The following is a 27,536-nucleotide window of genomic DNA, read 5'->3' on the forward strand; positions in this document are numbered from 1 at the left end:
GGAGATCAATATTTTCTTGTTAGAGCCATCTGCTACCTACAAACTGGCATGGGTTCTTTGTAGTGTTATGCTGATTGACAATGGAGGTGTGAATAGTCGGCAGCTGGGTTTTACAAGCAAGTGGATTTTTTCCATTTTTAAAGGGCATCTGTCAGCAGATTTGTACCTATGACACTGGCTGACCTGTTACATGTGTACTTGGCAGCTAAAGGCATCTGTGTTGGTCCCATGTTCATATGTGCCTGCATTACTGAGAAACATGAGGTTTTAATATATGCAAACAAGCCTTTAAGAGCAATGGGGGCGTTGCAGTTACACCTAAAGGCTGCTTTAACTTTAGGAGAAAAGTCAGGGATAGGTGTGATCACGCCTGCCTGGCCTTGTCAAACTGGAGAGGGCGCAGAAGATCTAGATACAGCAGAGCCTCTAGGTGTAATGACAATGCCCCCGTTGCTCCTAGAGGCTCTTTGCATATATTAAATTTTTTTTATCAGCAATGCGGGCACATATGAACATGGGACCAATACAGATGCCTTCAGCTGGCAAGCACACATAAGTACAAATCTGCTGACAGATGCCCTTTAAGCAATTATTTTATAGTAGTTTTTACTTGAATGTTGGCTTATTGACTTGCAGTTCTTGTAGTACTGTTCCCCAGTCCCTCGCTCTGTACAGTATCGAAACAAAGATTTATGCGAATCGACTTCGGATGTTTCATCCGAAGTCTATTCGCTCATCCCTAATGATTTCCAGTTCCTGTTGACCTCTTTTGGCTTGTTTCAGAATATAAACTGCACAAAGAGAAACAGCTCCTTCACTTTATTGATCACTAGCAGAAGGACCCGGCTTCGCACAGGTATATTTAATCTATTTCATTTTATGTTTCCGTGTGTTGTAAAAAGATAGACAGTTTCCCCCATAACAGTGCCCTCTACAGTACCCGCCCCTTTAACAATGACCTCCACAGGGGCCATCCCTTTCACAGTGACCTCCACAGTGCCTGCCATTTTAAGCAGTAAAGAAAAATGGCTGGGTTGTTATGGGAACCTGGAGTAAAACAGTTTATGGCAGTTGGGATTTGAAAAGAAAGACTTGTAGACTTGTATTGGCTAATGTGGGTAATTTTTGGGGAATCTCTCAGGAACGGTATGTCCTAGAGAGCTGAGACCCAGTCTAAAACCTTCCCGGACACCTGATGTACCTGTTTGCCAAATTTGGTGAAGATCGGTCCAGTCATTTGGTCGCGCATAAAGAACAGACAGACAGTGGTCTTGGCAATATGACATGCCAGGAGACAGAATCTTCTGTATAAACTGTGTACTTGTACTTTAAATCTCACCCCAAAAGATAATGGTATAAAGGAAAACTGGCTTAGTTGCCCATAGCAACCAATTACACCTTTCATTTTTCAGAGGTCCTTTGGGAGACTTAAAGCGGAATCTGATTGGTTGCTATGGGCAGTTTTTCTTTATACCAGTTTTGATAGATTATGAATGCTGTGTCTGCAATTGAAATTTATCAAAATACTCAAACCCAATATTTTCACGCGTTGAACAGAAATGGTGACGAATGAAAATGCTGATACCCACATACAGTATTTGACTGTAGGCAGCTGCAATTAATGAAATTATTTAGATAATTCTGCTATAGAAATGTTTAATTAGGTGGTAAACTGGCTAAATTCTATAACTGTGAATGCATGTCTGCTGTTGCAGTAACCGCATGCAGTCAACTGCATCACAACTGCGCTGTGCGGCAGCACCCTGAGGGTGCCTGCCCACAGTGCAGATTCATGTGCAGAAAATCCCCATGAAATCTACACCAAAACAGCATAAAAATTCACATATTCACATCACCTAAAGAATTATTAGGAACACCTGTTCTATTTCTCATTAATGCAATTATCTAGTCAACCAATCACATGGCAGTTGCTTCAATGCATTTAGGGGTGTGGTCCTGGTCAAGACAATCTCCTGAACTCCAAACTGAATGTCAGAATGGGAAAGAAAGGTGATTTAAGCAATTTTGAGCGTGGCATGGTTGTTGGTGCCAGACGGGCCGGTCTGAGTATTTCCCAATCTGCTCAGTTACTGGGATTTTCACGCACAACCATTTCTAGAGTTTAGAAAGAATGGTGTGAAAAGGGAAAAACATCCAGTATGCGGCAGTTCTGTGGGCAAAAATGCCTTGTGGATGCTAGAGGTCCGAGGAGAATGGGCCGACTGATTCAAGCTGATAGAAGAGCAACGTTGACAGAAATAACCACTCGTTACAACCGAGGTATGCAGCAAAGCATTTGTGAAGCCACAACACGCACAACCTTGAGGCGGATGGGCTACAACAGCACAAGACCCCACCGGGTACCACTCATCTCCACTACAAATAGGAAAAAGAGGCTACAATGTGCATGAGCTCACCAAAATTGGACTGTTGAAGACTGGAAAAATGTTGCCTGGTCTGATAAGTCTCGATTTCTGTTGAGACATTCAAATGGTAGAGTCCGAATTTGGCGTAAACAGAATGAGAACATGTATCCATCCTCTGATGGCTACTTCCAGCAGGATACGGCTACTTTCACACTTGCGCTTGATCGGATCCGTTCTGAACGGATCCGATCATATTAATGCAGACGGAGGCTCCGTTCAGTACGGATCCGTCTGCATTAATAACTTAGAAAAATTTCTAAGTGCGAAAGTAGCCTGAGCGGATCCGTTCAGACTTTCAATGTAAAGTCAATGGGGGACGGATCCGCTTGAAGATTGAGCCATATGGTGTCATCTTCAAGCGGATCCGTTCCCATTGACTTACATTGTAAGTCTGGACGGATCCGCACGCCTCCGCACGGCCAGGCGGACACCCGAACGCTGCAAGCAGCGTTCAGCTGTCCGCCTGGCCGTGCGGAGGCGAGCGGAGCGGAGGCTGAACGCCGCCAGACTGATGCAGTCTGAGCGGATCCGCATCCATTCAGACTGCATCAGGGCTGGACGGAAGCGTTCTGCTCCGCTCGTGAGCCCCTTCAAACGGAGCTCACGAGCGGACAGCAGAACGCTAGTGTGAAAGTAGCCTAATGCACCATGTCACAAAGCTCGAATCATTTCAAATTGGTTTCTTGAACATGACAATGAGTTCACTGTACTAAAATGGCCCCCACAGTCACCAGATCTCAACCCAATAGAGCATCTTTGGGATGTGGTGGAACGGGAGCTTCGTGCCCTGGATGTGCATCCCTCAAATCTCCATCAACTGCAAGATGCTATCCTATCAATATGGGCCAACATTTCTAAAGAATGCTATCAGCACCTTGTTGAATCAATGCCACGTAGAATTAAGGCAGTTCTGAAGGCAAAAGGGGGTCCAACACCGTATTAGTATGGTGTCCTAATAATTCTTTAGGTGAGTGTATACACACAATCATGCTTTTGGGTTCCTTTTTTATCTTTTTTTCGGTGTGGATTTGATGCAGATTTTCCACAGATCTCATCCTTCTATTTAAAAGAGTGAAATCCACACAAAAAAAAGCGCAGCAATTTACATGTTGCAGATTTCTCCGCACTGCAGGTCAACTTCCGCATCTAAGAAAAAAAAGCAACGTGTACATGAGATTTGTCTAATCTCATACACTGTGCTGGTACTGTATTACGCTACAAGTAACGCTACAAGTAAATCTGTGCGAAAAAAAACAAGGGTAATCTGCATCACGGGCAGGTAGCCTTAGGGCTCATGCACATGACTATGTATTATGTGGTCCGCAAAGCACAGATCCACAAAAAAAAAACGGATGACGTGCATTCCGTATTTTGCGGAACAGAACAACTGGCCCCTAATAGAACAGTCCTATCCTTGTCCGTAATGCAGACAATAATAGGACATGTTCTATTTTTTGGCGGAACGGACATGCGGACATACGGAAACGGAATGCACACAGTAACTTCCGTTTTTTTTGTGCGGACCTATTGAAATGAATGGTTCCGCATACGGTCGGCAAAAAAAACAAAATGGAAACCGAAGAAAAATATGTTTGTGTGCATGAGCCCTTAGAGCGATTCTTGTTGATGGACATACCCATAGAAAGTTGACAATGGCAAAATGCATATTTTGTAGCTTTTTTTTTTTAAAGGCATGCGTTTTAAACAGTGAAGTATATACTCCCCTCTGATGTCACTTCCTCCATATAAAAAAAAAAAAGCAAACTTAAAAAAGCCATAAGAAAATGCCACACACTGAAATTTTTTATTTAAGTAGAGGGGAAAAAAATGTATATTTAAAAAAGGTACACAAAAGCCAGAACATGAGCCAAAAAACTCCAGTCAGGCTACATGCACACGATGGACATTTTTAACGGCCGTTTTTTTCGCCGATGCCTTTCTGAGAAACGGACCCATTCAATTGTATGAGGGCAGTCTGTCAGTGAAACACAGACAAGATAGAGTATGTTCTATTTTTTTACGTCCGTTTTTCACTGTCAGTCAAAAAAACTGCCACGTGAATAACCCCATAGACTATCATTGGTCTTAAAACGGATGTGTGATGGCCGTTAAAAAAAAATGTACATCACATGTCCGTTTTTCACTGTCGTGTGCATGTAGCCTTAGAGCATGCTGCCATTTTCTAAATAATACAGACCCAAAAATGCACTGCAAGTGAGTAATAAGAATGTGAAAAAACATTACTAAAACAAAAAAACAAACATTGTTCTCATTTCATAATTCCCATAGGCTCACAGAGAACAACTGAAGGCTTTTTTTTTTTTGCTCAAAAATAGGTGCAAAAAATAAAAAAAACACCTGGTCTTATGAGTCAGTCCCGAGGGCTCAACAATGAAATTTAATGTGCAGGCTTTAAAGAGGTTCTCTCACTTCAGCAAATGGTATTTATCATGTAGAGAAAGTTAATACCATGCACTTACTAATGTATTGTGATTGTCCATATTGCCTTCTTTCCTCACTGGATTCATTTTTCCATCACATTATACACTGCTAGTTTCCAGGCGTCACGGCCACCACTGCAGCACAGACACAAGATGGCCGAGACAGCGCCGCTGCAGTGCATGCTTGCCTATGTATACTCACACGGTCCCAGCCACCACAGAGGCCAGTGCTTTTTGCAAAGGGGGCAATATGGACAATCACAATACATTAGTAAGAGAAGAGCCTTGTATTAACTTTCTCTACATGATAAATGCCCCTTCAATACAATCCCTTAACATCTAGGCCACATTTTTGTCATTATAGTAGGTGTATGATTCATTGTACCTATACAATAACTATTTAATGAAGCCTGAATCATTTAAAAAAAATTAAAGCTACCGGATTCATTGAAATAATTTTTAGAAGGCATCCTAAGGGTACTTTCACACTTGCGTTATGAACTGCGACTGAACTGCCTGCCGGATCCGGAAATCCGTGTGCAAACGGATAGCATTTGTAGATGGATCCGTCTAAGGCTACTTTCACACTAGTGGCAGGACGGATCCGACAGGCTGTTCACCCTGTCGGATCCGTCCTGCCGCTATTTCGCCATGGCGACAGGGGCGGAGCTCCGGGTCAGCACGGCAGTGCACAGCGAGAGGCGGCCGGACTAAAAAGTCGGACATGCAGTACTTTTAGTCCGGCGGCCTTTTTGCCGTGCTGCACTGGAGCTCCGCCCCCGTCCCCATTATAGTCAATTGGGACGGAGCAGCAGTCCGGCGGCATGGCGAAATCACCCTGTCGGATTCGTCCTGCCGCTAGTGTGAAAGTACCCTAACAAATGCATTGAAACACTGGATCCGTCTCTCGGGTGTCATCTGAAAAAACGGATCCGGTATTTATTTATTTTTTCCATTTTTAAAAGGTCTGCGCATGTGCAGACTGGAACACCGGATCCGTTTTGCCAGAACACTTTCTGCCGATACGGCATTAATGCATTTCAAATGGAAAATAATGCCGGATCCGGCATTCCGGAATTTTGGACGGAGAAGATACCACAGCATGCTGCGGTATTTTCTCCGGCCAAATACTGTAAGAGTGGCTGAACTGAAGACATCCTGATGCATAATGAATGGATTGCTCTCCATTCAAAATGTATTAGGATAAAACTGATCAGTTTTTTCCCGGTATTGAGTCCCTAGGACGGAACGCTCTCAATACCGGAAAAGAATAACACTAGTGTGAAAGTACCCTTAATTGCTATGAGTAGGCCACACTCACCGATTCAAGAGCTGTTGCATAAAATGGTCAGCTGTCAAGGATCTTGAAGTTTCTAGTGTCTGATCTATAGATATAGCTGTGCAATTCTTGTCAAGAGATAGACCATTGATGTAAGCTCTCTCCTCCTGAAGTGCTTTTCGTAGATCCTCAGCTTTTTCCATCAACATGGAAATATTCAGACTCTCACCCTTTGTATCCCTTGTACGAGGAGAGCTGCTCGCAGCTCTCTCCCTCTTCTCATCTTTGACACGGGTTGCCTCAGGCCTACGACTAAGAGCAGGTAGTTTGCTTTTCTTTAAGCCAAACCAGCTTGCAATACCACTGGAATTACGTTGCTTAGGATCAGGAGCAGGTGCACGGTGCTGTTCCTGCAACCTTAACATGTTTTCTTTAATGCCCTTCATAACCTTTTCTTCAATGGCAGAGTGCAGAACACTCAGTGGAAGATTTTCTGTGCCCTGCGAGCCTGGACTTCGGGGACATGCATAGTCTGGGCAGGTGCTACTTTTTTTGCCTGCACCAGAGGATTGCATCCTTTGTTTCTCATCATTTGGAAGAGTGGGTTGTCTGGGACTTGGTCTCAACTCTTCACTTAGGGGTCGAGATACAAGAGGCTTGGCTGTTGCCTTACTTGGGGACTTAGCGGGTAGCTTTGTTGGGCTTCCATGAGGGCTACGTGGAGACTTGCTTGGGACAGGTGGTGCACGAGATTGATTACGTGGACCATGAGGTGAGCCTGGTTGACAATTAGAAACTGTCTGTCGACTCCGAGCAGAATCAGATTTTTGCCCATGGTACCTTGGTGGATAACTCTCAGTAGATCCAGGCTCAGGAGTCCTTAAACTGCTCACACCCAAGGATCTTTTCATAGGACGAATATCAGGGCCATCTGGTATAACCCTGTTTTCATCAGTCACTGCAACAGTAAGTTCTGACTGTTGGCTGTCAGAGCTTCTTGGCTTTCCAATTCTTTCTTTAAATGGGAGAGGTCCAGCAGATTCGGTTGGTTTCCTGGAAGTTACATGCTTTCTTATAAATTGTGTGTTTATCTGACCATTATGGTCATCGGAAGAATTTGCTTGGGAACGAACACAAGGCCCAGGGGAACAATTGGAGGAGCATACTTCCCCAATTAGTTTGGGAGACAGATCCAAATCCTCAGTTTGGTTCGCAGTGGGAAGCACAGTATTTTTAGCAGGAACATTTTCATAATCATGTGACTTTTTGGTGTAACACTGTATTCCAGGCCTATTTATTAAATTGTTTGACCTTTCTGTTTGTCCTTGCCTATTGGCATCAGAATTATTCAACTCAGATGGAGAAGGTGGATTATTATCAGTTTCTGGACCAGATAATTCTTCATTTGCCTTTCGACTAAGGCGTGGTGAGGGAAATGCCTCATAATTATTGCTCCTACAAGGAATTTTGGAGGTTTGAGTAAGTTGAGGACTAAGCCTCAGAGAGTTTGGATTCTGTAATTTATCCCCTGAGCCTGGCAGTTTCAAAAACTTGAGAAACTTAGCTGGAGAAGGAATATGAGGGGTCCGGGGCTCAGAGGAAGGAATAAGTGCATCTTGTGGGTCAGGACAAGTGGGATTAGAAACCACCATCGAGGGCTGAGGACAATCATCTTGTTGCTCCTGGACTGCATTTTTGTGGGAAAAAATAGTTCCATCCCTTGGCAAACTGACAGCGGCCTCAGGAGAAGGAGGACAAGAAGAGGAAGGTCCATCAGAAGCATTCTCAGAAACTGATTGCTTTCCTGGTGAAGACGACAAGGAATCCCCTCTCTCTGTAACTGCTGGTGGTGTCACTGGCACATGCTGACTTTCTGCCATGTCACGAAGGCTTCTGCTGTAACAAGTTAATGAATGAAGATGCCCAGTGTGGCCCCTAGAATAGCCAGTTCCATCTGAATAGCCCTCAATAGGGCCCCTTTTATCTACTGCTCCACGGGAGCACATACATGGCGCTAAACCCTTAGTCAAGTCTGTTAATGGCAGTCTTTGCCTAATTTCATTGCAAGGAGGAGGTGGATCTCCAATGTCATCATCTGAAGATGAAGAACTTCCCTCAGCTTGCCGCAATGATTGCTGTGCATCTTCTCCTGATGCCAAACCAAGGTGTTCCCCTCCTCCTTCTCCAGGGCTGCCTGCTGGTGGCTCCCGTTGTACAGGCTTCCACTTAAGCAATTCCTCCCAACCGTTCTGAGCCAAAAGCAAACAAGACGCCCAAGGTTCATCTCCTCCATGTTCTGAAGAAGTTAAGCCTTCACCATTCACATAATCCAAGCCTTGGTCTGGTCTCACACGCAATCCATTCCCATTAGCTGATGATATCCCCCCAAGATACATTGGCGGTGTAGTGCAGGATGATCCACTCTGAGATCCTGTGGCCTCTAGCCTCCGTAGGACTTCTAAGATTTGAGCCTTTTTCCTGAGGAATGGTGACATAGCATCTACTGAGCGACATGATGGTTGGGACCGACCAGAACGTTGTTTTTCCTATGCGAGAAAAAAAAACATTTATATCACTTTAGAAGTGCAGAAAGCGATTTTGTATTGGTAACTTAAACATCATTTTTTAATGAGAACACATGATATTCACACAAACTGAGAAATTTTGACTTCTCTCACAAAAAGAGTAAATAGAAATAGGTTTTTAGAAATATGAATTATATGTGTAAATGTGTCATGAAGGGGAATTAAATTGGTAGTAGACACCTCTGGGGGTGGCATATCTCCTGGGGATCATGTCTTCAAAGACTGTTGGCTAATCCCACAGAAATCAGGGAGTCTGACCAACTTTTATGTGTATGGCCAGCTTTAAGAGATATTGGGAGTTCCCTGACCTTTCAGAAAGGTGCAGTCTACTAGTAGTTGTACATTTAGGTTTAGTTACCTCTCTCTGCACTCCACATTGTCCCAGTGGAAGGGAGACTGATATCCTGTCACGGTCAGCTCCCTGGGAGTCAGATAGAACCTGCAAAGGGTGCAACTATATTAGAAAACAAACACGTGAGGAATGTAAATTTAAAAGGAAAAATAAAGCATGACAAACTGCATCAAAATAAGAAAAAAAGTTTAACAAGTTTAAATGGGGTTACTAATGACCTGCCCTAAGGAAAGGTCATCAATTTGGCTGTTGGAATGGGCCACGCTGCAGCTTTTGACATCACATCCATCAGTCATATGGCCTTTCTGCAGTTCAGCCCCGTTCAGATGAATAGGACTGCTGCAATACCAAGCACAGCTGGTATACAATGTAGGGTATGTACCTGTACACAATGAAGAGACTCAAGCACTCAACCGAGTGCTGCAGCCCCTTGAAACATCTGATTGGAAGGGTGCTGGGAGTTGGACCGTCACCGATCAAATACTGATGACCTATCTTGAGAATAAGTCATCAGAACCATGTCCTGGAAACACCTTTAGGATTCAATGGGTCAGTTTAAGAACCAATGGCAAAGCTGCTGGACAAATACCTAAGTAACAAATCTGTTGTTGTGCTCCAGTAATTCAATATAAAAACTAAAGCAACGTGATTATAAACCCTGTGTAGTCAGTTACTGCAGTCATGTACACAAAGCAAGCAGAGTAATTGCCTAACTGCAGATCAGACTACACACAAGGTTTGTTAAACCACATAGATCTTAAAAAGGGGTTCTCAGAGACTGGGATCCCCTTTTCATATTTACAGGCAAGGTGCTCCGGTTCTCCTCTGCTTTCAGTCCTCCCTGGACTGGACGCGCAACACGCATATTATTGCCACTAGCCAATGAATGGTCTCAGCGGTGGCAGCGGTAACATACTGTGCCTGCACAAGTCACTGCTGAAGCCACTGATTGGCCAGCAGAAAAGAAAAAAAAAAGAATAAAAGGAAAAAACAGATCCTGTATTTTAAGCATCCGTTATGCTCATTTATGCACATTTGGCATCATTTATTTTTTTTTTCTTTATTTTTCTGTTCTTCTGACGGATCAGAAGAAGTGAAAAATAAATTATGTGAACCGAGCCTTACAGGTGATTTTTTTTTTTGTTTTGTTTTTTAAACCCATGCATACTGCTTGTAAATATGAAAAGGGGTTATTGGTCTTTGAGAAACCCTTTAATTAAGTAATTAAGATGGCTTATAAAGATGCTCCTATAATATAGTTTTACTAAACCAATACACAGGGGCAGATTTATTAATACTGCACACTTAGACTAGACAGGCTAAAAAGGTGCCAGAGTTATCACAGAGGCTTATGCTGGATGATCTATTAGGCGCACCTTTAGACAGTCTAGTCCACGTTTTCCCACCTATACCTGCCAGGTGTGGCAAAATAATCATACATTGCGCTTGTGAATAAAGCAGTAAGATGTATATTACCTTTCTGAGCATGTGCCAAGCTATAGTACATAGAGTATATGCTAGGGCACAGCTCTGCCCTCAGCATGCTGATATCTAGCCCTGTCAATTAAGTGGGGGAGGAGGAGGGGGGGGGGGTGCAGAGTGCACAGGGTGGGACAAAGTAGTGCTCAAATGATTCAGCCCAGCCTCCTGGTGCTTGAATGTGCTCATTTGCATATGCATACATAAGACCTCACTGCAGCTATTTAACATACAGACAAAAGAAAGGTACGGTATTGTTTTAATCAGCATGATGAGCCCTACCAGCCAGTATATCTGATTTAATTGGGTTGATCCTAGTGACAGAGCCTCTTTAAAGTCAGGAGATCTGTTCATTCATACATCTTTTTACAATCAAAGGAAGTATAGTACATTGGCACAAGGGGAAACATTCCCTTACATTTTCTCAGGAATTTTCCCCTTTCCCTAGGGATCGACCGATTATCGGTTTGGCCGATATTATCGGCCGATATTGAGGATTTTGAACGTTATCGGTATCGGCATCTATTTTGCCGATATACTGATAACGTATGGGGAACACAGAACGAGCTGCTCTCAGCGCGTTCTGTGTTCCCTCCGCAGCACAGGGGAGAAGGAAGCCGTGTCTCCTCCCCCTGTGCTGCTGCTGCTGCCGCCAATGACAGAAGAGAAGACAAGAGGAGGGGCTGTGGCCGCTGCGCCACCAATGAAGATAAGCCTTTCATTCATTCATATACAGGAGGCGGGAGCTGGCTGCAGAATCACATAGCCGGCTCCCGGCCTCTATGAGCGATAGCTGCGATCCGCGGTAGTTAACTCCTCAGGTGCCGCGGATCGCAGCTACCGCTCATAGAGGTCGGGAGCCGGCTATGTGATTCTGCAGCCAGCTCCCGCCTCCTGTATATGAATGATTGAGAGACTTATCTTCATTGGTGGCGCAGTGCGCCCCCCCCCCCCCCCCAAGCACCCCAGTATTAATCATTGGTGGCGCAGTGCGCCCCCACCCCAATCCTGGCCAATAGTAAAAACATTGGTGGCAGTGGCCACAGGATCCCCTCTCCCCTGCTCATCCGATCGGAGCCCCAGCTGTGTAAGCCTGGGGCTCCGATCGGTTACCATGGCAGCCAGGACGCTATTGAAGCCCTGGCTGCCATAGTCAGCTCCATGCTGCTGTGTGCACAAAGCACAGAGCAGCAGGGACAGTGTGAGATCCTATTCACCCTGATAGAGATCTATCAGGGGGAATAGGACAAGGGTTCTAGTCCCTAAGGGGGCTAAAAGTTAGTAAAAAAAGTATAAATATAAAAGACTTATAAAAAAAAAAAATACACATTAACAATAAACAAAAAAATACACATTAACAATAAACATATTAATTTTCAGCAGATTTGTGTAGGAATTTATTTATTTTTTCTCAAAAATGAAAATTCCCAGAATATCGGTATAAATTATCGGCTATCGGCCTGAAAGTTCACAAATTATCGGTATCGGCCCTAAAAAAATCAATATCGGTCGATCCCTAGTTTTAATCCAGGGAAAGCTTGTCTTATCCCAAAGAAATGTTGGGAAGCAATAGATAAAAAATATAGCTAAAAACACATTTGCAGGGAGGATTGGTCCAAAATTCCGCCTCAGTTTTGTGTTTGCCTGTGATTGGGACCTAGAACAATGAGACCACATCTGATTAGTAATCTATGCAGAAATCCAGGTAATGCCAAAAGGTTCACTGACATCTTCTTAAAAAAGTAAGAAGCGCACAGCATGCCCCTAAAATACGAGTGTATGGCAGTTGAAAACCTCATTCACAAGTGTAGTACTGTACTTTATATCAGCAAATTGTAAAGTAAGAAGCTGCAACAAATCTTCCAATCTGAAGGAGGCCTTAGACAAACTGCTCGGATAGAATCTGGCCTTAATGAACTGCAGCATTCCTATAAAGGATTCCTCAGAATCAGTCAGTGTGTGTTCAGTAAGAAAAAAACCTTCGGATGACAAATTATGACTTCCAATTCAGAGAACGTATCATTTCGGTGCAACCAAAGAAAAAAACTATAAAAAAGTGAGGAAAATGCTGTAGTTACATGTACCACAAATGACAACTGAAGCGTGTGCCTCACATGCAACCTGTTCTCCATGGTAACGGCTCTTACCTCAGGGGATGATCCCGAGGAGCGCTGCAACTTCTGGTGAAAGAGGTCACTCAATGCTCTGTTCTGACGCTCAAGGTCAAACACCCTTTTTTTCAGTTTAATACATTCCTCCCGAAGATCCTGAAGAAAGAATAAAATAAACAAACAAAATGAAACCAAGGGACGGAAAAGTGTATTAAACCCAAACTGAAAAACAATATCTACCGTGTAAGGCCGTTTCACACTTGCGTTGGTAATTCTGCTAATGAGATCGGGCAGAGGATCTCAATACCGGAATTAAATGGATGCGTTTGGATTTTGCCTATCAGGATGTGGTTGTGTGAAATCAAAAACAGAAAAAAAAAAACTGATCATTAAATACAATGGGTGACGGATCAGTTTTTTTAGGCTCCTAATAAAAAAATTTAAAAATTTAAATAAAGGAGTAGGTCCACATTGACTTATATGGTTTAGTGTCTGATCCTTTTTTGCAGTTTTTATGACAATATCAGTACCGCAAAAAACAACAACGCAAGTGTGAAACGGGTCTAAGAAATACTTTTAAGGGGACCAATAATCGATTTGGCCAAAAAAAAAGCAGATGGAATGGATGACTAGGATGCAACAGCAGTTAGCGTCATGTGAACATGTGCCTAGTACACAGCATAAAGCCATATATTATTTACATTGTATGACAACAGGAAAGGAATGGAATGGGAGGACCTTCATTACAGAAGCTTGTGGAAAAGTGGGGAAAAAAAACAAGGTAAATGAGCCATGTTTCGTAGATCTGTGCATGAATGACTATTCCAGAAATCCAAGAGAACTACAAAATGCATAAAAAGCAATGCTTCATGTGTACCAAATGAAGCTCGCTGCCCTACAGGGACACAGACAGTAGCCAAAAATCACAAGAGGGAAAAAAAACAAAAAAAACACAGACACAAATCAACTACCGTACTTACCTTTTGATTTAAAAGTGCCTGAACAACATGGTTTGCAACCTATAATAGGAAACAATAAGACATTACATAGATAAAAAAATAAAACAAAATTAAATTGCAAACATAATAGAATAAAATAATTTGGAGTAACAATTTTACATCATTGTGCCTGCTGTCTGGAAACCAATAAGATGCCTGTATTGAAAGTCTGTCTCTTGAAAGTGGCACTTTAAAGGGAACCTGTCATGTGGATATTTGATTATAATCTAACTAATTATATACAATCATTAACTACTAAAAAGTGCCTTAGATGTATTCACTTACTGGTGTGACAGATGGTTACCTCATAATATACACACAAAGATGCCACATGCCGCATGCTAATGAGCTGATTTGAGTCCAGCGTGATGTCAGTGAGTCCAGCGTTTATTTAATTCAGAGCTATAGCCACTCCCCCTGCCCACCTGCTGCTGATTCATCTGCAGCTCCAGTTCAGCAGATGACATTTTCAAAATCTCATCTACATGGTGCAGAAATTTTCTGCTAAGAAATTGACCTGGAGTGCGGATTTTGAAATCTGCAGCATGACAATTGCTTGTGCAGATTTTACCTTTTGCAATGCAAGTAACACATGCAGATTTTGAAGTGGATTTACTACGGAAACAAAGCGAAATTCACTCAGAAAAACCACATAAATTATACTGCCGTGTGCATGAAATGCAGTCAGCTTGTTAAAGAGCAGGAGGAGCTGAGCAGACGGATAAATATTTCTGTGGGAAAAGATGTAGTAAAACTTGAAGTTTATACATTTATATCTCTACTCTTTCTGCTTTTTCTAAGCTCCATCGCCCAAGAGATATATGTATAAATTACAGGTTTTACTGAATCTTTTCCCACAGGACTACATATCAATCTGCTCAGCTCTTTCTGCTCTATAACATGCTACCTGCAGATTGCACTACATTTCATGGTGACAGGTTCTTTTTATAAGGGTATTCAGACTGTAGCAAAGTGTATCCACAGTATATGGGATAACTATTAAATCAATGGGAGCCCTACCTCTGGGACCACCCACCGTTCACAAGAACAGGGACACCGTACTCAGCGCAGCACCCCAAAGTGAGATGAGCATTGGGTTGGGCATGCACCCTGACACTTCATTCAGGGGAGGCAGCGGGGTACAGGGTCCTATTCCCATGATCGGTGGGTCATCCCAGAGGTATGAATTTTAATAGTTATGGCATAACTTCCTATAACTGGAATACCCCTTTAAATATAGGCTAAGGGTGAAATTATTTGCTAAAATTCTGGCCTTAAGATTACATCCCCACATACCAAAATGTACCCATAGAGAACAGGTGGGATTTGTCCCAGGACGAGAGGCCCGTGACAACACCATCAAATCCATACGTCTGATATCTAAAGCTAAACAACTAAAGATACCCATGTGTCTTCTTTCAGTGGATGCGGAGAAGGCATTCGACAGGGTCAGTTGGCACTTCCTAGAAAGGACTCTGATTCATATTGGGATAGGTCCCAAGATGATAAATAGAATCATGGCCTTGTATTCTGGCCCTACCGCGCGGGTTCGTGTCAATGGTGTCCTGTCGGATTCCTTCCCTATCTCAAATGGAACGCGGCAGGGATGTCCTCTCTCTCCGTTTCTTTATATTCTTGTCATGGAATCTCTGGCGAATGCCTTGAGAGCCAATGACGCAATTAGAGGCCTTCACATTGGCAATATAGAACATAAACTATCACTGTTTGCAGACGATCTCTTGATGTACCTAACAAACCCTAGAATTGGCCTTCCCTCAGTACTAAAGGAATTTCAGATTTTTGGGAAGTTATCCAACTTCAAGGTCAATGTCCAGAAGTCTGAACTTTTAAATATTTCTCTCCCTTCTCGAGATGTCACTGCACTCAGAGATACATTCGCTTTTAAATGGGCCTCAAGTAAGCTTAAACACCTAGGAACTTACATCTCTTCTGACACTTCCCACCTGTTCAAACTCAACTTCCTCCCTATACTCCACACCATTGAGAATAACTTACAAGCTTGGTCAGCTTTAAATGTTTCGTGGTTTGGTAGAATAAACACCTTAAAAATGGACGTTCTACCCAGACTTCTTTATTTATTCCAGACAATCCCCTGTCGGATCCCAGCCTCTTACTTTACACGTTTAAGGAAACTCACTTCTCGCTTTATATGGGGTAGATCCAAAGCCAGGTTGAGCTACAATCTTATGATCAAGTCCAAGGAACACGGAGGCACAGGTTTGCCTAACTTCCTATCATACTACAGAGCGGCGGTCGCCAACTGCGTGATTGACCTTACCCATAATCTTGAGGGAAAACTTTGGGTTGAATTAGAACACACTCTAGCCCCTGGTCTTATCCCAGGCGTTTTCTGGTTTCCGACAAGTACACTGACCCAAATGCCTATTCAAAGGTTATCACCTTTTCTATCTTCTCTAGTACACATTTGGACCAGGTTCGCCTCTACGACCCGATTGGTTACGATCCCTGGCCCTCTCACAAACATATCTGGTCATCCGTTGATGCCAGCCACACTGTTAGCTCTACCAGCCCTCAGCTTACAATCCAGACCCCAGATTAGGGTCAAAGATATATACTCAGTTAGAGGGTTGAAAGATCTTAAAGACCTAGGCCATATTATACCTGACTCACCAGGGCGATGGTTTCACTACTTACAATTACGTAGTTTCACTGGATCTCTGGCACCGGTATGCAACTTCAATCCTGTGACTGATTTTGAGAAACTATGCCTAGCTTCTTCTGCTCCTGGGCATTCTATATCCCTTATATATGCCATTCTGAACTCGGGAGAGATCGGGGATGATACAGAAGAGTTCCCTTCCCCAACTAAGAAAATTATGCTATCATGGGAATCTGAGTTGGGATACCCTCTCACACCTGATCAATGGAAGAGATCTCTCCTTTTCACCCATAAATCTTCAATTTCCTGCAAGATTCAGGAACTCAATTATAAGATTTGGTCTAGATGGTATAGGACCCCGGTTAAACTTTACCAGTTTTATCCTTCGGTGCCAGACACGTGTTGGAGGTGTTCGAAAGATAGGGGCACTATGCTACACATCTGGTGGGAGTGTATGGGAGTAGCAACACTATGGAATGACATCTTCAAGCTACACGAATATTTGTACAAAATCCATATCCCTATGTCGCCCCAGATAGCTCTCCTTTCAGTTTACCCGGGCAGAATTAAGATAGTCAAGAAGGGCATTCTTAGATTTTTTGTTATAGCAATGCGTCAAATAATTCCCAGAGCTTGGAGATCACCAGATAGTCCCCTTAGGATCACTTGGGTTAATGCTTTGGATTCTCTAGCACGTCTAGAGGAGCTGGGAGCCGAAGATCAAGGTCTTGGACTCGCTCACTCTAAACAATGGGAGGCCTGGTACCAGTTCCGTGCATCAGCAGGTTTCTCGGGTTGGTTGTCCTCAGGATCTACCACTTAAAATATTCTGTCCAGTCTGACTGCAGTTATATCTTGTATAGATTGCCAGTTCAATCCCTTCCCCCCCCCCCCCTCCCTCCTTACCCTCCCCCCTGGATCCTTTGTCTTGTCTCCCCCTGTTCTACTCCATTCATCTAATATTGATGTTTGATGACTCTTTTTTCTATATGCTGACTTGATATGTACTATTGTAATGCCCACATAATGCATATACTCAAATGTAACTAGCTCATACTGCATGTTTTCAAATGTATATGGTTTTCAATAAAAAAAAATTGAACCATAAATATAGGCTAAGGGGTTAGGGAGTAGTAGTACTGCAGTAACCAGGTACAACCCCTACACGTATGGAGCTGTGTAGTTCCAATGCCACAACTGATATTGATGACCTTTTCTAAGGATATGTCATCAAGAATTAAAGGGTAACTGTCGTTCTATTTTTATTTGTGTAATGTATAGAGGCAGTGATACTGACCATTTTTGTAATATACTTTAATTACGGAGATCAAACATTTCCAGTAGAAAAATAGCTCTAAAGTGGCCCATTTGAGCCTTCGCAACGCTCCTCTGTCTTCTGTTTACATAACAGCGGAGACCTGCTAAGGACTGGGTTATGTAAACAGAAGACAGAGGAACATTGCTAAGGCTCAAAATTGGTCACTTTAGAGCTATTTTTCTACTGGAAAAGAATGATTTCAGTCATTAAAGTATAATACAAAACTGGTGAGTATCCCTGGCTCTATACATTACACAAATAAAAATAAAACGGCAGTTACAGATTAAGTCCCGAAAAAAAAAAAAAAAAAAAAAAATTGTAATTCCAGCCAAAATGACCTTCTTGCATTAAAATGTCATGTCTATATATCTCAAGATTACATCAGTGAGGTCTGAGCATGGACTGCCACTAATTTACAAAATAAAGAGGTTGGCACACTCCATAAAACTGGTCAAAGATCATCATTACTGGAAATCTCTGGCCCAACATTTTAAGCCATGTGGCATTTACTTAAATTCTTGCCACGCACCTTATCACCTAGCTACTTGGTAGATGAATGCTTGGCTGTTTCTAAATGTGGATTTACACGGTCCGATTTTCGTTCCTGCGAATGCTCGTTCCTGAAATCTGCCCATCTAAATGTGCAGCCGATCACCTGATGAACAAGCGAAACACTCGTTCATCGGGTGATCCTGTCATTCGTGCAGGCAGATAAATGATCATTTCTGGGCAGCAGATCGCTGTTTAGACCACACGATCTGCTGCCCAGAAATGATCATTTATCTGCCTGCACGAATGACTGGATCACCCGATGAACAATGATTTTGTATGGGGACGAAGGATCGCAATAGCCATCCCTCGTCCTCATACGGTGAAGGAGATCGCTGCATGTAAAAGCGCGGTCTCCTTCACTGAACGAGCAGCGCACTATCGGGAAGGAACGTTTCCTTCTCAACAACTGGCTGTAACATTGGGACGTGTAAACCCGCCTTAACACTCCTACAGAGTTTATATAGAGGGGGCAGTGCCCATGCTTGAACAATGCTGCATGAAAACTCCTTGCGTCCGTAATGTGTCTCTGAAGGCACCTTCAATAGCCGTTGGCCGAGGAGATCTCTCTCCTGACTCTGACAACTCCCTCATACATGTTGCCTAAAGTGTATGTCGATTCAATGGGAAGAAAGCCACTACCAAACACTTCTGGAGGTGGCTTATCTCCTAAGTGAACAAAAGGATCAAGGGAAGACAACCATTTTACCCGATTGTTCACTTCCCATACACATTAAACGATCAGCCGAACCCGTCAACAGTACACTAATGTGTTTGGTGGACTTTAGGGACAGGCAACCGGGTGATGGGACCCCCACCAATTTAACACTTACGACCTACCCAGGGATAGGCGATAAATGTGTGTGGCTGGAATAGCCCTTTAAGGTATTCTGGTTAAAATAAGTTCTCCTCTATCCGACCCCCACCAATCAGGACAGCAGGGGCCCTGTACCCTGTGAAGCCCCGCTGAAATATCCATATACCTCTGCACACTGCCAGATCCCAATTGCTTATAATGGAATCCAATTGGGATTCAGGCCCTTTCTGGCATAAATACCAGCTTTCGGCAGGACAAATATCAACGCGTGCAGAGATAATTGACCAGAAATAAATCTAAGACACACAATTGTGCCCCCAGGCTTTTAATAAGCTTGCCACTAATCCCATAATAGTTTGATTCTAAAGTGCCACCTTTATGCCCATAACACAATAGAAACTGATGGCAAATGTGAAAAGCCTTTGTTGAAAGTTGGTTTCTAAGTTGCTTTTTTAAGATTCTGCCATGGGACAACTTGGAGCTCAGCTGTAAGGATTTAGATTTAGATATATATATATATATTAACCCTTATCTACAGGATTGAATGCCGGATGAGATTTCTGGCATTCCTTATGGGTGACACAATAATTGAAGCCAGCCGTGGGCTGTAAAACATTTGCATTCCCGCAGCTGTTTGTAGCATACAGCTTAGTATCTAGCCATGTCATTTAAATGCAGCCCTAACATTTCACAAGCAGCGCATTGTTGGAGTGTATTCTGATGGTGCCATTGGGTGCAATGAAAAATAAAATGAATGGGGTTTTTGCTGCTGTTTTCAGTGCTTTGCGGAATTTAAAGGTGAAACATGTTCGATAAATGAGTTTCACCTGTAAAAACTGCACAACAAAACTAATTAAAAATTATATATATATTATTTTTTAAAGCATCGAAGTGCACCATCTGAATACACCCTGAGGAATGTCCTCTGGCTGCACTCACTTAATACAGCGTCTTATCTGGTCTTTACATTATCGATGGACAGACTTGTAAAACTGATTAAACGCGACTCGCATGAATCAGTTCAGGCGTGCAAGACATGATCCGAGCACATGAACGGCTGCCACATTACAATGGCTTTATTAAACAGTGGATTCTTGTTGAACCAGTAATAAGAAAATCATTATACTACATCTAGCCTGAACTCAAGACTCACCTCATCAAGGCAACGTTCATAAGTTTCCCGTTGGGTTTCATTGGCTTGAGCAAGAGCAGTGTTTTCAGTCTGCAAGACAATAATGAGAGCAAGGAATTTACAAGTCAGGTATAAAGAACTTATGGGATCAATTGCTTGATCGTCCATACGAGTTATGTTCTGCAACTCCCACTGAAATGTGCATAAAGTTGTATGGAAAACGATCAGCAAAAGCAAACTAGCCTCAGCTAAATAATTACACAAAAGTCAGATATGGATAAGCTCCGGTCCCTTCTACTTCTCAGAACAGAAGGGTTCTAGATCAGGAGATTTGGGGGACAATTTACATTAGGGCAATCAGTGCCCACTACGTGAATACATATTAAAATGAACCTGTTACTAGGACAAATTATAGTAATAAAGGTGGTCCTCATGGAACTCAGCATATTTAATCCAGTTCTCAAAACCTTAAAGGAGTTCTCCATGAATTTGATATTGATGGCCTATCCTTCGTATAAGTCATCAATATCTGATTGGTGGAGGTCTGATTCCCAGCACCGCTGACGATCAGCTGTATGAAGATGTTGTGGTTCTCCACGAGTGCTTATGCCTCTTCATAGGCCAGTGGTGTCCTATTAATCGGTCACCTGGCCAAGGCACAGCTCAGTCCCATTCAAGTGAATGGGGCTGAGCTGCAATTCCAAGTAATGGACAGTGCTGTGCTTGATGAGCTGTGAGGAGGCCACAATGCTCACCAGAGCTCAGATGAGCGATGCGTCTTCCACAAAAAGCCGACTGGTGTAGGTGTCAAGAGTTGGACCCTGATGATTTCATGCTGATTACCTATCCTGAAGATAGGCCAACAATTTGAAAATCCTGGAGATCCCCTCATGGTGTCCCTGTACTTTAGGACAAATTTTGATATGTTATAGCAACATATCAAAACTTTTGATTGGCGGGGATCCGAGCGCAGAGAACCCCATTGATCACTAGAACTAGGAGAAAGAAATACACACACAGTGTTCTCTCTCTTCTCACAGCAGGAAATGGAGGCGAGAGACTCAATAGAAAGTCTGTGGAGTAAGGAGACAGAGGGCACCATGTAAGAGCTTCTCTCTCCAAGTACTAGCAATTGGTGAGGGGCACTGCTCTCCGACCCCCACCTATCAAATATTTTGTTATGTCTCTATGACATATCAAAAGTTTTCCCAAAGTACAGTGCCTCTTTAATGTTGTGGCGACACAATTCAACCTACCCTCAAAAGCTACAGGTCTTACCAATGCTGGTTCCGGGGAGCCCCTAATCAGGCTGCAAGAAGCATTCACTTGGGAGGAGACAAGCTGCATGTCTGACAGTGACTTATAACCTGCCAGAACAAATAATTCAAGCATCCTGGAATCCCCCAAAACCTGTCCAAAGGGGTTCAGCCGTGAAGCCTCAATATACTTTGCTGATCGTTGATTTATCTGCTTATATTAATATAGAGCATAAAACGGCAATCTGTCCAGCCCAGGTGAAAATATAATACAAATCAGATTTGGAATTATTTGCTATGGCTCTTAAACATTTTATTCACTTCTAATATACAGCCTTGCACTCCAACAACGGTCACAGATGACTAGAGCAACCTGCAGGTGGGATAACAGGCATTATTCATTATTTTAAGCAGAAAGTAGGCAAAAACATGTTCCCAGAATAACCCTCACCTCAAGTTCCCGCAATCGTTCCAGAAGGTTCTGAATGACCAATGGTTCAGACACCCCTCCACCAAGGAGCCGGATCTCTTCCTCCACCTCAGACGTCATTCTCTGAAAACATACACCAAAGCCAAGTAGTGATTGAATTTTGGCATGTAGCCAAAATAATATCTAACATCAGAACAAAAGGAACAGAAAGTATGACATTTGATACGGTCAGGAATAGAAAGCTACTATATCACATATCCGTTCAGACTTTTAAAGACATCTAAAAATACCAAATAGCACCTACAGTCTTGCGCTTGCATGTGACAAAGAATTCCCTGCCATCTGTAACCTGAACCACAAAAAATGTACTATTTTGGTTTTCTTTCTTTCTGCCTAACAGCCGATAGTATTGCAGATCATCTGATGGCAGAGCATCCAAGTTAAAATCTGATCAACTTATTTAGAATTGAACTTGATTGGTATAGGAGAAGCTGGAGATGAAGCCTATCTGAAGGAATAAGCACAGAAGGAGAATGAGTAGCTTGCTATATATTGTAATGCATGCAAGCTGCAGGAGAAGATTTTTAAACAAGTTCCAATTCTAAAACCCATAAATACAGAGAATGCATTGAAAAAAAAAAAATGTATATAGCTTTTTAAAGTCTTCATGCAACATATAGGTTGCATGCCGCTAGAGTTATAGATTTCTAAGTCATATGATCTCATCTGATATTCCTGTAAGAATTATCTGTTCATTCCAGGCGCTTAGAAAGCCATGTGAATCTTGTTACAGAGACGTCTCTGTCTATACAGTTCTGTGTGTACCAGATGTAAAAAGAAAAAAATCTGAATATAAATTCTGAATGGCAAGGATTACATGAACAAGAAGGCCTGCATTAACTCCCTTTCAGATAATAAACTGAAGGTAACCATGCAGGGTCTTTTTCTCTCTAATTGATCAACAGTGAACAGGCCTGCAAAATATGGTTCTGACATGAAGAGGTTACCTTCCCACTTTAGTGACAAATAAGTGACTAGACATTCCCATCTGGCGGGGAGGATTATGGAGATTAGGTCATTCTCAGTATGCCCAACCTCCTGTATGGTAAGTACATGTGGGAAGGCTTTATCTGGATCCTCAGAGACAGATCATCCGGTGGATTTTTACAAACATCTGGGCATACATAGGCAATCACACTGGGGATCTGTAGCGCTCTCACCTTCTATGTGATGTCATACCCGGAAACTGGATGTGTGCGCGGTCCACAGCATGTCACTACACCTGCACACAAATCAAAGACGAGCATTAGTTCAAGGATCAATTCTAGACACTTCTTGTGTACGGTAAACATTAGATTATCTGCCATCGCTCGCTCACACCGTACCATACCATTAGAGCCAGGGGTTAACCCTGGACCATTATTCCCTGGAGACTTTAATCACATCTGTTTGACCTCCTTAATGATGGGTGTTCTTTAAACCCGCTGCACGGTACAGTGCACAGCATTACAGCTCTGGGCCATCTGTAATTAAGTGCTTGACTCTGTATAATGTACAAAAACCTGTACCAGTTACCTCACACTACCCCTAGAAAGGACACTGCAGCTAAAGACTGGTGCACTTGAAGAAGCACTCAGAAAATAGCTAATCCATCTACAAAGCAGACGGAATCCCAGCTCATTATTGGGGCACTTCCATCAGAAAGGGGAATTGTTTAACTCAATAGTCAGAGATAGCATTTTTTTTTTTTAAGGCTACTTTCACATGAGCGTTTTTTTGTGGATCAATCATGGATCTGCAAAAAACGCTTCCGTTACAATAATACAACCGCATGCATTAGTCAAACTGATCCGGTTGTATTATGTCTACTATAGCCATAACTGTTTAGTCATGACCACCATTAAATGTCAATAGGGGACGGATCCGTTTTCTATTGTCAGAAAACGGATCAGTCCCCATTGACTTACATTGTGTGTCAGGACTGACCCTTCATGCTCCGCACCGCATGGCGGACAGAAAAATGCTGCAGGCAGTGTTTTGGTGTCCGCCTCCAGAGCGGAATAGTGACTGAACAGAGGCAAACTGATGCAGTCTGAATGGAAAAGTCCGCTCAGAATGCATTATGGCAAAACTGATCCATGATGGATGTCAGAAACGGAAAGCCAAAGCGCTAGTGTAAAAGTAGCCTAATTTACAAATGTTTTAAATTTCAAATTCAATATAAAATTGAAAATGAAATACTAAGTATTAGCTTTCTGTAGCAGTCAACAAAATGTAGGCAATTATTTGTCAGTTTACTGCTGCTGTGAGGGGAAGATGTTATCTGAAAGGTAGTCCTTATTATAATAGTAGGTGTAGAATTGGGACAACAGTATGACAGCTCTATTGTTCTCAATAGGTCTTGATAAAGGTGGCCACAGAAGAACATTGCATTGGTTAGTGTAATGTGTGATGCTCTAATTGAGTCACTACAAGGCTCTGTCTGGCTGAATGGTCTGACTGAGAATAAGTGAAACGGTCTACTGAGCTAAAACTCCAAAGAGGAAGATAAAGAACCAGGACAGAAAGGGGTTCTGCAGTTCATTTAAACGGATGATATATCCTCTGGATAGATCATCAGCATCTAAACGGCAGAGCTTAGCCCCACCCAGGCCAGTGATACTAGTCGTGACCTCACTAGGCCTGCGGTAAACAGCGAGAAGGCCGCGGCGCTGCTGGAGCGCCGCTGCCTTCTCAAACTGCTGATCGGCGGGAGTCTCGGGTGTCGGGCCCCCGCCGATCAGATGCTGTAGATCAGTTTAAAAGAACTGCAGAACCCCTTTAAAGAAATTATATCCAGAAAACCCATCCACTCATTTTCTTTTAATAAAAAAATACATTGAATATTCATACATAGGTTAAAATGTGAAACAGTAAATTCAATACACATACTACTAGCTATGCATTCTGTTATATACTGGTGAAAAGCGATGTGCAGGATACTGAGTCCCACCCATGACCACAACCTGCTCACTGTACTGAGAAGCAACTCACTTGGAACAGTTTACTGGTAGTCCTATTCACGAACTTCCTTTAAACACTTTGCACCAATTTCGAGTACTTATGTTACTTGGCTAAATTTACAATGATGTTGAGTGCTACACACCTGAACATGATCTTCTATGTTAAGGGCATATGCAGGACACCAAGACCAGGCAGCAATCACTCCTCTCCCCCCTTACCAACTAGCAACTCAAATGAATTGCGATGGCTGGACTAAGTTAGACAATCGCCAAAGTGACAGCTCTTGGGGTGTGTGCCCAGTATGCAGTGGTTAGTAACTACCAAAAGTGATCCAAGGAAGGACCACCGGTGAACTGGCAACAGGGTTATGAGCACTTAAGCATATTGATGCACATGGGGAGTGAAGACTAAATGGTCCAATCGACAGAAAAGCTACTGAAAACACAAATTGCTGACACAGGTAATGCTGGTTATGATGGAAAGGTGAGAACCCACAATGAAATCCAGCTTGCTGTGTATGGGACTACATAGCCACAGACCAGTCAGACAGACCACGCTAATCCCTGTCCGCCGCCAAAAAACACCCATCATAAGCATGCGGGCATCAGAACAATGGAACAAGGTGGAGAGACAGCACCAGGATGCAGTATGGGAAGAAGCCACACCAACTGAAGCAGTGTGATGCTTTAGGTAATGTTCTGCTGAGAAACCTTGGTTCCTGACAGTAATTAGGCTGTTGCCTGACACATAGCACCTGTCTAAACACTGTACAGCCCAAGTACACTCCTTCGTGAGAATGCTTATAAAAGCTAGTGGCCTCTTTTGGCGGGATAATACATCCTGACACACTACAAAAAGAATTGTTCAGTAATGGTTTGAGGAACATGATGAGGGGTTGAAGCTGTTAATTGGCCTGCAAATTCCCCAGATATTAATCCAATCAAACATCTATGGGATGCGATCCATGATGATCCCACTTTGTAAATTGCAGAACAAAGGATCTGCTGTCTTAGTGTCAAATACTACAGGACATCTCAAGGTCTTTTGGAGTTTTTGCCTCAATCGGTCTGAGCTCTTTTGGCTTGATGAGGGGGGCCTGCACAATATTAGGCATATTATGGCAGATTGGGGAATACAGCACAATGTAAGTTTTCTTGACTTTTATAACTTACTATACCTTATTCAATCATATCATGTGTGTAAAATAAGAGTAGGTGACGGCAAACAACATAGTACAAAAAACTGAAGATTATATAATCCATACTATAAAATGAACAAGTTCTTAAAAACTTTGGAATAAAAGAATGATCAGCAAGTAAGGGAAACAACGAGCCTTCCTGCAGCAAGCAGTGTCACTTGCGGACCATGATCACATAGTCAGCCTCTGCCCTTCCGTCAGTTCGGTGCTGTTAGGAATGCCACTGCTATATCTCGGAAGACTGCATTGCAGACACCCTGGCACATCCAGTACCACTCCTCCACACCATGCAAGAACACACATCAGAGCCCAGCTCCAGGGAGTTATTGCTCTGTATGCTGGAGTAATGCTGCGTGCCGGTGACATAAGGACATTCTGAAAGGAATGCGAGAGCATTTCTATCTGACCTGAAAACTGCACGCAACAAGGATCATCAACACAGCCCAATCAGAGCACCCACCATATGTGCCAAAGGATAGGAGAACAGCGCAGGACTCTGTGGCAGCACAATCACATTACCTAGAGAGATGTCGTTACTATGATCGAGAAAGCACTTACCATAAAAACCATAATCTACGCCCTCTCAAGCAAATTGCTATCCACTGACTAGATGACACTACAAATTATTTACTATGGTGGATAATGCTCACTTTGTAATAGGAGATACCAAAATAATTGCATGCTATTCTACCTATACATATATCTTAAAGGAGACCAAGACATACCTGCAGGCTAAGGAAAACAGACATAAGATGCAAAAACCATGAAAAAAAACTACGCAACCTGCTGCAGATGGTCACCGTTCGAGGTCAAGTCCATGCAGACATACAGGTGAAATTCGAAAAATTTGAATATTGTGCAAAAGTTCATTTCAGTAATGCAAATTAAAAGGTGAAACTAACATATGAGATAGACTCATTACATGCAAAGCGAGATATTTCTAGCCTTTGTTTGTTATAATTTGGATGATTATGGCTTACAGCTTTTAAAAACCCCCAAAGTCACAATCTCAGAAATTTAGAATATTACATGAAATGAAAAAAATAAATAAAAAATAGGGATGTTAAATAGAAAAATGTAGGAAAGTATAATCATGCACATGTACAGTACTTGGTTTGGGCTCCTTTTGCATCAATTACTGCCTAAATGAGGCGTGGCATGGATGCTATCAGTCTATGGCACTGCTGAGGTGTAATGGAAGACCAGGACACTTCAATAGCAGCCTTCAGCTCTTCTGCATTGTTCGGTCTCATCTTTCTCTTGGCAATGCCCCCATAGATTCTCCATGGGGTTCAGGTCAGGCAAGTTTGCTGGCCAATCAAGCACAGTAATCCCATGGTCATTGAACCAGGTTTTGGTACTTTTGGCAGTGTGGGCAGGTGCCAAGTCCTGCTGGAAAATGAAGTCATTGTCTCCATAAAGCTAGTCTGCGGAAGAAACCATGAAGTGCTCCAAAATCTCCTGGTAGACGGCTGCGTTGACTCTGGACTTAATGAAGCACAGTGGACCAACACCAGCAGA

General features: G+C 42.8%; 1 protein-coding gene across 3 annotated transcripts in view; it reads right to left on the minus strand.

The window, feature by feature from the left end:
* NCKAP5L (NCK associated protein 5 like) overlaps window positions 1-27,536 on the minus strand; it is a 91,612-nt gene that overhangs the window by 10,012 nt on the left and 54,064 nt on the right. For 2 of the 3 annotated variants that reach the window (XM_040425495.1, XM_040425496.1), the window contains exons 2-8: window positions 23,035-23,096; window positions 21,836-21,937; window positions 20,150-20,218; window positions 13,654-13,692; window positions 12,710-12,829; window positions 9,090-9,185; window positions 6,189-8,692 (exon numbers count right to left, since the gene is read on the minus strand). In XM_040425495.1, coding sequence (XP_040281429.1) covers window positions 6,189-8,692; window positions 9,090-9,185; window positions 12,710-12,829; window positions 13,654-13,692; window positions 20,150-20,218; window positions 21,836-21,934 — 2,927 coding nt within the window. In that variant the 5' untranslated portion in view covers window positions 21,935-21,937; window positions 23,035-23,096. The remainder of the gene's footprint in view (window positions 1-6,188; window positions 8,693-9,089; window positions 9,186-12,709; window positions 12,830-13,653; window positions 13,693-20,149; window positions 20,219-21,835; window positions 21,938-23,034; window positions 23,097-27,536) is intronic. The other variant, XM_040425497.1, reaches the window with a different exon arrangement.

Source organism: Bufo bufo, chromosome 3, assembly GCF_905171765.1.
Source record: "Bufo bufo chromosome 3, aBufBuf1.1, whole genome shotgun sequence".
Classification (NCBI taxonomy): Eukaryota; Metazoa; Chordata; class Amphibia; order Anura; family Bufonidae; genus Bufo; species Bufo bufo.